We start from the raw sequence: 14,148 nt of genomic DNA, 5'->3' as shown, positions 1-14,148 counted from the left end.
TAAAACTATTCTATTTTTGTATAATTTTGAAATTTTCTGGAATAAAAAGTTTTTTAAAAAGAGGACAATAGAGCATTGAAACAATTTTGCTACTAAATAAGGAAGCAATAATTAGGCCAAAGTGTAAAGAATATTACCACAACTGATGAGCACAACAAAACAAAAAAGTTTATAACTAACAATTCTTACCCTCTCACTAAGGACATTTACTCACTTACCTTAATCCCTGCAAGAACGAGATTTTTTGCTGTAACAGGAAAGAAAAATAACAGCTTAATATTAGGAATGTATATTAGATATGTTTTCATGGAGCTTGGTCATATCTCTGACTGGATAATTTTAACTTTTTTACTATTTAAGAAATACAAGTTCCTTAGAAAATACAGATGAACAAGAAGGAAAAAATAACTTTCCCATAATCATACCACATTGAAATAATCACTCTCAAAATTTTAGTGTATTCTTGGGGCTGGCCTGGGGGAATAGTGGTGAAGTTTGTGTGCTCTGCTTTGGCGGCCCAGGGTCCGCATGTTCGGATCCCGGGTGTGGACCTACACACTGCTCATCAAGCCATGCTGTGACAGTCAGTGTCCCACATATAAAAAACAGAAAACAGAGGAAGACTGCCACAGATGTTAACACAGGGACAGGCTTCCTCAAGCAAAAAGAGGAAGACTGGCAATGGATGTTGGCTCAGGGCCAATGTTCCTTACCACCCCCCCCAAAATATTTTAGTGTATTCTTCCAGACATATTGTTATGAATATACATATGTGTGCTTTATCATAATGAATTAATGGACATAGAGAATGATCATTAATGGCTATTAACATCACAAAAAAAGAAGCAAGAGAGTCATTACTGGTTCCTTGTGGAAGAACACAACAGTACCATGAAATGATCTTGCCAAAAGAATCAAAACTGAATCTGATCAAGGCTTTGGATCTAATTTCCTTTATAGTAAATAATACAGGGGAAGGAGTTAAATTCTTTAAATTATGTTGTTCAAAAGTGTCGTATAAAATTATGAATAAAAATAGTGCTTACCAATTTCCAAACCAAGACCACCCATACCACTTAAGAAAACACGAGACTTGGCCATCTTCTGCATTGCTGTGTCTCCAAGAACATACCTCTGTCGACTACATGTAAAACACAATAGAAAATAATTTATTTCATCAAAATTACATATCCCTTTAAAGTTGTTTGCAAAAGAATAGCATGGCAAGTAGATCCTGCCCACAGACTTGTTTTGGATCACTTGCATAATGTTTAAAATTTCTGAATTAACTTTGCGATCTCCACTTTAATCCTTTTCCTGTAAGCAGACTTTCTGAGGCAAAAAATTGGTTCCCTTGTTGGAGTTTAGGTGACCTAAAATTAAGCAGTTTCCAAACATTATTGTAAATATAAAAGCTGATAAAGTATATAAAAGACCCTGCCACAGCTAGTATCAGAAAGGGAATTTAAAAAAAATATGCATTGGCAATTTAAAAAAGTCCGATATAGTAATAAAGCCAACAGTAAGAGCTTTTTTGAAAGAAGAGTGATAAATATGATGCTATACCAGTTTTTGAAGATAGTGGACATTCCAATGGATTCTTATGAGAATCACTTGAAAGATGAGTTTAGTATAAACAACAAATAATTCCAGAACCCTTTGGGTTGTATGTATTTCTTTGGAATTCATTCACACACACACACACACGCTAGTTTAATGTATGTTTGTTTAATTCCCATATTTCCACTATTCATATTCACTATAAAAAAAGCCAGAAAAGGGATTTCTGTCTAGTCAGAAGAACCTTCGTAAACACCAGCTATCTTTGTTATTTCCTTCTTTACCCTACAAAAGATAATAAAACCTAGGCTTTTCTTTAAAGTGTTGTTCATCCTTTCTGTTTCAGAGATAAAAACTATCCATTTATTCATCAAATATTTATTGAATATCTACTATGGTATGTATGGAACAGTGTATTATATAGTCTTACCACCCTTATTTGTGTACCCCTAAATAATATATTTAAGTTTTCTCTGTTTTGTAACTTTAAATAAATGGGATCATTTTGAACATCTTCTTTTGTGTCTTGCTCTTTTTGAATGAAATTATATATAATGAGATTTATTCATATCAATACATGTAGCAGATCATTAATTTTCATTTGTGTTGTATTCTGTTGTTTTACTATGCTATTCTAATAATGTACCATAATATAGCTATATTACAGTTTTGGACAGTTACCAATTATGGGACTATGAGCATTCTTATATACGTTTCCTGGTATACATGTGCAGTAGTTTCCACTGTGCATATATCTAGAAGAGGAAATGCAGGGTTAACTTTATTAAATAATGCCAAACTGTTTTCCAAAGTGGATGCACCAATTTACTCTCCTCCTGGAAGGGTATCAAAGTCCCTGCAGTTCCACATCCTTAATGTGAAGGAAAAAGTTAACATAACAGGCTTGATCTTCAGCTTGTTTACAGGGCTAGACCTTGGTCGGTGTCTGTGAACTTGGCTTTTGAAACATTTCCTATGCTAATAAATTTTACTTTTCTATTTTCTTTTTTCCTACTTTCCGGAAACAAAAACTCATTAATTCTCAGGTTTCCTTTTCTACAATACAGTCATGTGTTACTTAACGATGGGGATACGTTCTGAGAAATGCCTTGTCAGGCGATTCTGTCGTCGTGCGAACATCATAGAGTATTTACACAAACCTATATGGTATAGCCTACTACATACCTAGGCTATATGGTGTAGCTTATCATTCCTAGGCTACAAACCTATACAGCATGTTACTGTACTGAATATTGTAGGCAACTGTAACACAATGGTAAGTATTCGTATATCTAAACATACAAAAGGTATAGCAAAAATACACTATTAAAGATAAAAAATAGTACACCTGTACAGGGCAATTACCATGAAGGTTGCAGGACTGGAAGCTACTCTGGGTGAGTCAGTGAGTGAGTGGTGAGTGGCCTAGGACATTACTGTACACTACTGTAGACTTTATAAACACTGTACACTTAGGCTACACTAAATTTATAAAAAAAATTTACTTTCTTCAATAATAAATTAACCTTAGTTTACTGTAACTTTTTTACTTTATAAACTTTTTAATTTTTTTAACTTTTTGACTCTTTTGTAATAACAGCTCAAAACACAAACACACTGTACAACTGTTATGACAGTTATGATGTCGCCAGGCAATAAGAATTTTTCAGCTCCATTGTAATCTTATGGAATCACTGTCATAAATGGGGCCTGTCATCAACAAAAATGTTACATGGCATGTGACTGTACACATGTAAAATTTTGATCTTAAACAGCATTCCAAATTTGGATACATAGTACTTTCACTATCATTTTCCAATTTTAATTATGATTCTTTTTTGACTTATGGGTTAAACTGAAGTTTTTTAAATAGCTCCAAAAAAGCATGAATTATATATAATAAAATTATCTTATTGAATTTAAATATTTTGCTCTGCAAAAGACATTGTTAATAAAAAGACAAGCCACAAACTAGAAGAAAATAACTGCAAACATATATATAATAAAGAACTTGTAAACAGAGTATATAAAGAACTCAGTAAGACAAAGAACCTAACAAAACAGGAGAGGTGAAAGATTTAGAGATATTTCACCAAAGAAGATAGATGACAAATAGGTTCATGAAAAAATGCTCAAGATCACTAGATACTATGGAAACGCAAATTAAAACCACAATGTAATACCACTATATACATATCAGAATGCCTAAAATTAAAAAGACTGACTATACCAGGAGGTGAGTGAACATGTGGGACAACTCACACTCTCATCCACTACTAGTGGGAATGTAAAATGGCACAACTTGGGAAACATTTTGGCATTTCTTAAACAGTTCAAAAGAAACCTACCATACAACCCAGCCATTCATTTCTAGGAATTCAACCAAGAGTAAATGAAGCCACATATCTACCCTAAAACTTGTATATAACTTCTCATGACAGCCTTATTTGTAATAGTCAAAACCTGGAAACAACCCAAATGCCCACCAACAGCTGAATAAATTATAGTATATCCAAAGCAACATAATACAAGTCAACAATAAAAAGGAACAAATTACTGATGCAACATAGATGAATCTCAAAGTCATTATGCTGAGCGAAAGAAGTCAGACTCCTCAAAAGTGTATATACTGTATGATTCCATTTACATAAAATTCTAAAAAATGAAAACTATTCTACAGCGACAAAAAGCAGATCAGCGGTTGCCTGGGAAAATGGGAATTGGAGAAGGGAAGAAGGGATTACAGAGGGCACCAAGAAAATGTTTGGATGTGATGGATATATTCATTATCTAAATTGTGGTGATGATTTCACGAGTATATACACATGTCAAAACACATCAAATTGTACACTTTAAATATGTACAGTTTATTATACATCAATTATACCTTAATAAAACTGTGAAAAAAATATGTATTTATGTTGGGAGACACTCCTGCAAGAGTCTTTCACACTCCTACATTATCTCTGTAGATATGCCTAGAAGAGCAAGGTCCTGACCTCTCTTAACCTGGGCCTTTCCTCAGGATTGTGTTTACAGCACATAATCTTGAGGGATGAGGCAAATCTCCCTCCAAAAAAAAAGAGTAGTTTGCCTACTGCTTGCCATAAAATGGTGCATGCCAAAATTCAGTGTTCCTCAGCTGTGATGTAAACATGCAGTGTACACAGCATCCATCTGAGCCCATGGCATCACCCCCATGGGACTTGGGAGCAAGAGGAACTGACACCACGCTTATGTCTACGCTGCTTGCTGCCTTGTAAGTGATGAAAACCTTTGTCTCTGATCCAGAAGTTTCACATCTACTGTCAGCATCCACTAAATAATAATCAGCTAGCTTTCAGCTTTTAAGTAGGATAAAATCAAATCCTAGACCCTGAACATACATACATAAGGTCTGACAAGGTTAAAGAAGAGGATGTTGGAGGGTAAAGCGGTGAGGAGTGACATGGAGGCTAAAAAGAAAGATATGGCCATAACTCGTAAATAATAAACAGAAACGACTGAGCTCTTAGGCTCTATTCTTCATGATTAATTTGTAATTTGTACCAATTTTTCTCATTAAATATTTGTTGAATGAATGAATGTATTAAAAAATGAATGAATGAAAAAAGATGAGATTTAAGAGGTTAAGTAATAGATTAAGACCACACATTCATAAATGGTGGAGGATGATTCAAATTCAGATCTAATACCAAAGAATATACTCTTACCACTATGTTACGCTGTATCCAAAAAGGGGCTTAAATACATATTATACAGTTTGGCCTCACCAATGTAGATGACAGGGAACCATTTAAGAATTTTAAACTGAGAAGCCATGGGCTCTGAGATGAGTTTCAAAAATATGACTTTGGATAAAATACGGAAGATGGATTAGAGACAAGAGTAGCTCTAAAGAGATTACATAACAGAATATTACAACAGTTCAATTGAGAGATGCCAAATGCAGAGAAAGAGAATGAAAGAGTTGGAATTGAGTTGTTTAGAAAAAACTGAAAGGATTAAAAAAAATTAATTGTATTTAGAGGATGACAAATACGGAAAAATCTAAGATGACACGAAGGTTTCTAGTTTAGCTTACTGAGTGGGTGTGGTAGCATTTAATTAAGCTTGGGAACGAGAGGAGGAAAGGAGGAAAAGGGATCCAATAGTGTTGAGTGCTACTTTATGCCAAAAACTTTTACATTAACAGTTTTCTTATAAAATCTTTAAGACTAGACATTTGTTTTTAAGAAACGAGATATTATTCTCATTTATGCATGAGAAATATAAGGAGCAGAAAGATCAAATAACTAGTTCCAGTTCATACAAATATCGGTATTGAGATGTGAACATTCATCTCTGTCTCCAGAGACCATGTTCATTCCACTGTACCACAATGTTTCCCTAAGAAGTAGACATCTGCTGAACATCTACCTGGTTTACATTTAAAATACCTTGTATGCATTTAAAAGCAAAGGTCGTGAGCTTGGGAAGAGAAAGCTGAAGAAAGAAATTAAAGTTTCACTAGCATACAGTAACAGCGAAAATCATGGGAATGGATGATGTGAACGACAGTATGAAGTGAGAGAAAAATCCTAAAGTTGGAACCTGGAGTTTACAGTGCATGCAAAGCAAGAGCACCCTAGGAAAAAGTCTGAGAAGGAAGAGTCAGAGGAGTAGAAGCAAATCCAAAAAGACTGTTATGTCAAAAGCCAGAGGAAAAAGTCTTCTCTAGTATTCCACTAGAATAAACACAGGTTTTGATACTATTATGGCTGTATTACATCTAGATACCTAAGAATGCCCTGATTCTGCTTTGATATTCACTTCTTCATAAAGTGATCTCTACACAGAAACCTATATGCAAGGAACATACAAAAATAGATATCAAAGTACCAACTTAATATTAGGTGAATCAGCCCTAAATACCTCCAATGGAGAGTTCTTTGGTAAAAGCAGTTAGAAAACCAAGGCTGGAGTCCTAAACTGGGACTCATTCATTTCTTCAGATAAATCTTGGGATCAAGAGGCCCAGGCACATCCTCAGAGGGAAAGAAAGAAATGGCCAGATCTACAGAATTGGCTGAAGTCTAACTCACTCAACAATTTACAGGCAATAAAAGTACAGAAATAAATAGAGATGTGGATTAGAAACAGTCCACCCAAAAAAGCTTTGGATTCTGAGAAAAATTTAATTGATCAGTAACTATAAGATGAATTAAGATTAAGCAGTAATAGGAAAAAAGTGAAATGTATTCAGAAAGACACTTTGTTCAACTAGGTATTGAAATTGTCCTAAAAATATTTCCCACTTATGTATATATATTGACAAATAAAAATGGCAAGCAATAGGATATATTGGAGTATATGAGGAAGCCATTTGGTATAAACCTAATTCGGCCTGACTTTGTTTTTTCCAAAAGGGCCTGACTGTGGCTGTTGAGCAAGCATTGTATATCTGCTTAGCCATTTCCTATGGCCAGAATAAAGGCCCTTGAGATAAAGGTGCAACTTCCCCTCACATTGGCATTTCCTTAGGGATAAGCATCTTTCCTTAGGCTAGGAACTGATTGCTGTACTCACCTTTGACACCCAGCTCACCTGTGACCACTCAGCTGGAGACAAGAGACTGCCACCCTGCTGTGTTCACTGAGACAGAAGACCTACCTGCCATCTCCATCAATCGCTGTGCCTACAGAGCAATCTCTCGACTACTGTAAAAAGGACATTTCAATCCTATGTGAAACATCCTCTCTGGGGGTATATAACCACTCTGTGCACCCCACTTCTTTTGTGCCCTTTCTTCCTTCGGGAAGAAAGGCCCCGGGTTATAATCCTCAGATTTAAGCTCAGAATAAACTCACCCAAATTTTCATTTATAGATTGGTTATGGATTATTTTCGTCGACAATATGAATATTAGAAACTTATTAGTTAATACCCAAGATTTGTAGATTTTAGAGAGTTTTAGTTTTGTAGGAAAGCCTAATTATTTATAAGTAATTATAACCTGAGACTCATTTATATCTGAGAAAACCTATACCTAGTAAATATTAACCAAATTTCAATTATAGTGTCTAGGAGGAAATAAATAATATTTCAAATACTGACTTTACAAATATCAACAAATCTAAGATGCCAAAAAGTTACGCTTCTTAATTTTTTGGTAAAAATGAATGTATGTGTATCTGGCCTGTTAAAAAGATGCTCATTTACTCAAAATATCCCAATTACAGAGAAAAGAGAAGCTTTTCTGTTTTTCTATCCTTCTAGCACTCAGAATCTTCCAGATATAAAGATTCTTACTGTCTTACTGTAGTAGCTTCATGTCAGATTCCAGCAGAGGGAATGTCGCACCTTGCCGTGATATTGGTTTTGCCTCAGGTGAAATGTGTAAATGCCCTCTTAACATCAATATCTCCTAATGTTAGCACCATATGCACCTTTTTCAGACTTTTCTATCTTATCTTTTGATTCTTCTAGCTTGGGTTCCTGCCCAGCCATTGAACTGCCAACTATCTAGGGTTCCAGACCACAGGTCAATCTGAACCCTCTGTCTTGTTCTAGTCATTCAATAATCATTTAATGAGAATCTTCTAAGAATTAGACACTGTGCCATGGACTTGGCTCTAAGAAACTCATAGTTTGACAGAGTTGACAAACATATAAAAAATACTATGAGACAATGTGATGAGTACTTTAACAGCAATGAGAATAATGTGCTTTAGGACTAAGCAGAAAGGATTATAAGTAACTCAGGTAACATACCAGAGTAGATATTTGAGTGAGTCTTAAAAGGTAAATAGAGGGGCTGGCCCAGTGGCATAGCGGTTAAGTTTGAGCGCTCCACTTTGGCGGCCCGGGGTTTGCTGGTTCAGATCCTGGGCGCAGACCTAAGCACCACTTATCAAGCCACGCTGTGGCAGGCGTCCCACATGCAAAATAGAGGAAGACGGGTACAGATGTTAACTCAAGGCCAAGCTTCATGCAAAAAGAGGAGGATTGGCGGCAGATGTTAACTCAGGGTTAATCTTCCTCCAAAAAACAAAAAGAAAGAAAGAAAAAAATTTAAAAAAAGGTAAATAGAAGGTGTTTTTGAGGCACAAAAGGGCACTCTAGGAAAAGACCACTGAGGTGTAAAGGTATAAACTATGTTTGGTAAGAAAGTAGTCTAGTATGGCCAGCATATTTGGAGGAAAAGGTAAGTTGGGGCCAACACATGGTGTTGGAAAAACTGGATTTCTGCCATGTAAAAGATGAACAGAAGAAACTGGACCTTTATCTTATACCATGCACAAAATCAACCCAAAATGGATTAAGAATCTAAACATAAGACCCGAAACTATAAAAATTCCTAGAAGAAAATATAGAGGAAAAGCTTCTTAACATTGGGCTTGGCAAGAATTTGCTGGATATGACACTAAAAGCACAGGCAATAAAAGCAAAAATAGACACGTGCGACTACTTCAAAACTAAAAAGCTGTGCAGCAAAGGAAACAATCAACAAAGTGAAAAGGCAAACTACGGGAATGGGAGAAAATATTTGCAAAACATATATCTAATAAGGGGTTAATATCCAAAATATATAAGAAACTACAATTCAATAGCAAAAGACCCCCAAATAACCTGATTAAAAAATGAACAAGGACTAGAACAGACATTTCTACAAAGGAGACACACAAATAGCCAAGAGGAATATGAAAAGGTGCTCAACATCACTAATAGGGAAATGCAAAACCACAATGAGATATCACCTCACACCTATTTGGATTGCCATTATAAAACAAAAACAAAACCCCAGAAAATAAGTGTTGGTGAAGCCGTGGAGAAACTGTTTGTGGGAACATAAACTGGTCCAGCTGCAATGGAAAACAGTATGGAGGGTCCTCAAAAAATTTAAAGAGAACTACCATATGATCCAGCAACACCTGATCATATATAAATTACTATATATCACATCTGAACTGCTATATTCTGTAACTTTCAGCCAAGCAAACTTCAGACTACTTACATAACAGTGCAAATGGAAAATTTAATCTCTGGTTTACTGAAAATTATATCCATTAATCAGCCATTACAGGGTCGGATGGATATAAAATAGTTTCACAAGGATTATAACTAATGAATAAAATTAGTCAATGCTATCTCAAGGAGCTGCCATTTGTTATCCTAAGAATATGACCAAAGGGACATTAAGAACATCATAATTATAGATTAAGAGTCGAACTTAAGTGACTTCTGAAGTATATTTATAATCAGGAGACCATATGGTAAAATGATTTTCACATAAGTAAAATTAAGTTAGTCTTTTCTTTTTAAAAAAATATAAAGAGAAATTCAAAATACATAATGAGCCAAATTTTACCTTCATAAAATGTCTTTTATGATTGTATAGAGAGAAAGTCTAAAAACTTTTAAACTGAGATTACATTATCTTCCATACAAACAACAAAGTATTAAAAAAAATTTCTTAGGAATAATAGCAACATGTGTTTTAATTTTTCTTTACTTTTGAAAAATACATTTTGAGTTCACGGAAAAGTATCGTAAAAAAAGGCCTACTAAATTCTATTCAAATCACAGCTCTTCAATCACACAATACCTCTCCACTTTCTACACAGTGCAAATATGCAATGTTGTTAATGAGATTAAAGCAAATATATTCTCTAGATGTTACTGACTGAAGTGAAATGAACTGTTTTTCATGAGACTCTTGCAGTAGTGAGAATATGAATATGTACTGCCCAAAAACAACAGGTATGTTTTGTGGTGAATAGCAAAATCATTCTTAGTCACATCACCGAAACCTAAAGCAACTGAGATTTAAATATTATTCAAGCTTTCAGACTAAAAACAAAAAACAAAAAACAAAAAAAAGAAAAAAAAAACCCAGAAAACTCCCCCCAAAACCACAGAAACTCTAATTTTAACTTGAGAGGAACTCTTAGGATATATTTACAAAATTCTGCATAGGCTTAATGGTATCTTCAAATAGACTACTTCATTACTTGAGAACAATGAATGGGGAAAATAAGTTTCCGTTTTCATAAGGTCCTTACCTGTATAACGCATCATCAATCTCCACAGATTCTGTTGACATGATTGGCAAATTTGTATTTGTACTGAAAAAATAAAACAATTTATAAGGGCAAGTACAGTTATTCAATATTCACATTCTGTAATACAACAGTCAATTATATGTGAAATCAGAGTCACCAGTTATTAAAGGAGATTTTACAAACCAGAAATATATTTATATACCACTTTACTTAGATTTTAAAAATAGGTCAAAATTAAATTCACTGATTGTCTATTCTGTCTGTGGGTAAAATTAGAGTCCATGGTTGTTTTATTCTCAGGTGTTATCATTGCTACACATATTCTGACCTAGATTTTAGCAATTTTGTTGGAGTGCCCCATAAACGTTCTTTAATATACATAATCTTTAGATAATCTCATTCAACCCATGGAATTTACCATAAACTGATAATATCTAAACTTATTGCTCCATGTTTGATATATTCACTGACATCCAGATTTTATACATCTGACAAAAGAACATCTCTACTCTAATGTCTAATTGGTATTATGAACATAATAAGCCCCAAACAGAATTAATTGTCCCTACTTAATCTGTTTTCCCCCAGTCTTTCCCCAACCCAATTTCTGGTACCACAATTTACTCACTTGCTTAGACCAAAAATCTAGGGATCTTCTTGTTTAACTTGTTCTCTCATTTTCTCCATCTGTGAGTCCTGTTAGCTCTACCTTCAAAACAGATCTCATATCTGATCACTTATCACTATTTCAATCAGTACAATCTTAAGCCAAACCACCATCACATTTCATCTGAACTACTTCAAAGGCCTCCTAACTAGTCTCCCCATTTCTACCAATGTCCTTTCTCTTCAGTTTATTCTCCACATAACAGCCTAATCTTTTAGAATGTAGTCAGCCAACACTCCCCAACTTAGAACTACCCTTCAGTGGATTTCCTTTACTCCTAGAATAAAATTCAAACACTTTACATGCTTAAAAGGGCCTACGTGTTCTGTCTCCCAATTTCCTCTCCAATCTCAACTCCCACCACTCTCCCTCTTGCTGACTATATTCAGCCAAACTGGCCTACTTGCTGTTCCGCAAAAAGCCAAGCTTGCTATCACTTCAAAGTTTTTACAGTTGCTATTTCCTCTGCTTGGAATATTCTTCCTTCAGATCTCTGAATAGCTGACTCCTATCATTTAAGCCTCTATTAAAATATTGTCTCACAAATATTACACAGCCCATTCCTGATTCACCCTATCAATGAAATGGCTCCCCTTCTCCCTAGGTCACTCCCTAACTCCATACCCTGCTGTATTTCCTTCCAATCATTTACCATAGCTGTTTATTGTCTGTCTTCCCCTATAGAATGTATGATGTGCTAAGCATTCATTACTGTATTCCAAATACTTAAAACAGTACCTGACATTTACTACTCATAAGAGAGAACAGTGTCACTAATTGTTTTAAGTGCTTTAGATGTACTGAGTTAACCCTTACAACAACTTTGTGAGATACGCACTATTACCCATCTCCACTGAACAGAGGAAAAAAACTAAGGCTGACAGAGGTTAACTTAAATAACCTGCCCAAGGTCACAAAGCAGGTAAATGGCAGAGCCAGGATAGGAACCTAGGCAGTCTAGCTCTTGACCACGATGCTATACTGCCTACTGCCTCTCACAGTAGACATAAAGAAAGCATTCAACATCTGTTGAATGAACTTTAAAAACAAAAAAAAAAAGCATTAAACATACTAATGTGACAAGATATAGTAATATATCGTTTGCCACAGCTCATCTCAATTTTTTCACAGCACAGCACACAAAGAGAAATGATAATAGGATATACAATGGGAAACAGACAGTTGCTGGACGGAAGGAACCAGCCTGGGGCATTTGGGTCGGAGCCATGGTGACAGTGGAGATGAATATCATCTTGACAAAAGTGTAATGCATTCCAGGTTCTAGGAAGCTCTAATTATCAATTACAGGATTCTAAAAACGTGACAGCATGATATTTAGTTTTAGAATCCAGTTTTCTAGGCCTGGTACTGATATATAAGCCAAAGGATTTGTAAATATACTTAATCAAAACGTTATCATTTATCTTACCACAAATTCATTGGGATCAGCAAATCACACCAGCTTCTAGCTAACCAAACGGATAACTATTAGAGAGATTCCTGATTGCAATTATGAGAGCAAACCAGAAGACAGCTGTGTCCTAGGAGATCACCTAATAAAAATATACATGCACAATATACCGTGTTTTGGCATTGTAACAAAATATGAAAATCAAATTTATTATACAGTTTTTTTTCTCCTTAGTACACTTTCACTAGCTGTCTTCCTTGCACCGAGGGCAACAGTCTGGCGGGTAAAGCTCTCAAGTAAAAATGAGAAGAGCTATATTCTAACCAGCTGTCACTTAATGATATGACTCGCACTTACTTTTCAGAAAGTTCTGCCTTACTGGAATGTTTCAACATTTCTATAATAAGGTATACCTGGCAATCAAAACATCCTTAAGGGGAGGTTTTGTTTGTATTACATAATAGTCCCCAAGCATATTTGGCAGTGTTGACAACAGCAGACAATATCATCGTTCTAAAAGGATCCCTTCAGTCTCATTAGAAAAAATTCTACAGGTTTATGACAGTCTCACATTAACTCAAAATCATATATCCATCATTTCTATCGTTGGAATATTATATTCCGGTAGTGGGTAGGATTTAACTATCCACTTTATTAATTATGAGGTGATTGAAACAAGAACTACATGAACATTTTGCAAGAGTGCAAAAGACCTGAAAAACCTTAACACCAAGTAGAAGATAAGAATGAGTAACTCGTGCAGGGTTTTTTCCTGGATTTTTTTTTTTTCTTTTTTTACTGGAGTCAACAGAGGCCTCTGGGTGTCCTGACCGCCACTGATTCACCATGACCAACTTCCCTCTGGTAACAGTTTTCAGAGGAGGAGCTCAGCGGAGGATCGCGCACAGAAGAGCTCTTGGCTTTCACTTTCCGAGAGAAGGGAAGAAGGTGTCGGGCCCTAGCGCTGGGAAGCTCACACCCAGCGACCGGCCAGAACTCTCGGTCAAAGGCGCCCCGCCCCCTCCCCGCCCCGCACACGTCCGGTGACTGGGAGGAAGGAGGATGGCAGACCCTAATCGGAACTGAGAAAGCACTGAAAGGGACCAGAAGTGGACTTTCTCCTCCTCTAAACCGGGAGCCGCAGAGGCCGGCGCCCACGCCGCCACACCCACCCCGCGCGCACCCCTTGCCTCCCAGGGCCGGCTCCGCTCGGCCCCGCAGCGCTCCCTCCCCGCCCGAGAGGAAGAAGCAGAAAGCTGGCGCCGGGTCCTGCCCGCCAGTCCTCGCGTCTTCGCGCCCAACTGGTCTTCTCACCTGCTGGCGCCCCAGGAAGAGCAGGACGCCTCTTCGGCCGGAGGTGCAGCCACCGGGTCGGACATCTCCATCGCCTCAGACGCCGCCAGCCCGGGAAGGGAGGGAGGGGGCGGGACCGCCGGGGGTCAAGGGGCGGGCGGTGACGTCACCGCA

The 14,148-nt window shown here is 36.5% G+C and overlaps 1 protein-coding gene across 1 annotated transcript in view; it reads right to left on the bottom strand.

The window, feature by feature from the left end:
• Positions 1 to 14,141, bottom strand: part of UBA6 (ubiquitin like modifier activating enzyme 6) — an 81,805-nt gene extending 67,664 nt beyond the window's left edge. Inside the window, exons 1-4 of the mRNA XM_014860157.3 lie at positions 13,996 to 14,141; positions 10,604 to 10,666; positions 1,047 to 1,141; positions 219 to 247 (exon numbers count right to left, since the gene is read on the bottom strand). Coding sequence (XP_014715643.3) covers positions 219 to 247; positions 1,047 to 1,141; positions 10,604 to 10,666; positions 13,996 to 14,066 — 258 coding nt within the window. The 5' untranslated portion in view covers positions 14,067 to 14,141. The remainder of the gene's footprint in view (positions 1 to 218; positions 248 to 1,046; positions 1,142 to 10,603; positions 10,667 to 13,995) is intronic.
• Between the last annotated feature and the right edge of the window lie 7 nt (positions 14,142 to 14,148).

The sequence above is a fragment of the Equus asinus genome, chromosome 3, assembly GCF_041296235.1.
Source record: "Equus asinus isolate D_3611 breed Donkey chromosome 3, EquAss-T2T_v2, whole genome shotgun sequence".
NCBI classification, from domain to species: Eukaryota; Metazoa; Chordata; class Mammalia; order Perissodactyla; family Equidae; genus Equus; species Equus asinus.
Note: the sequence above shows the minus strand (reverse complement) of the source record. Positions and strands in the feature narration are given on the sequence as shown.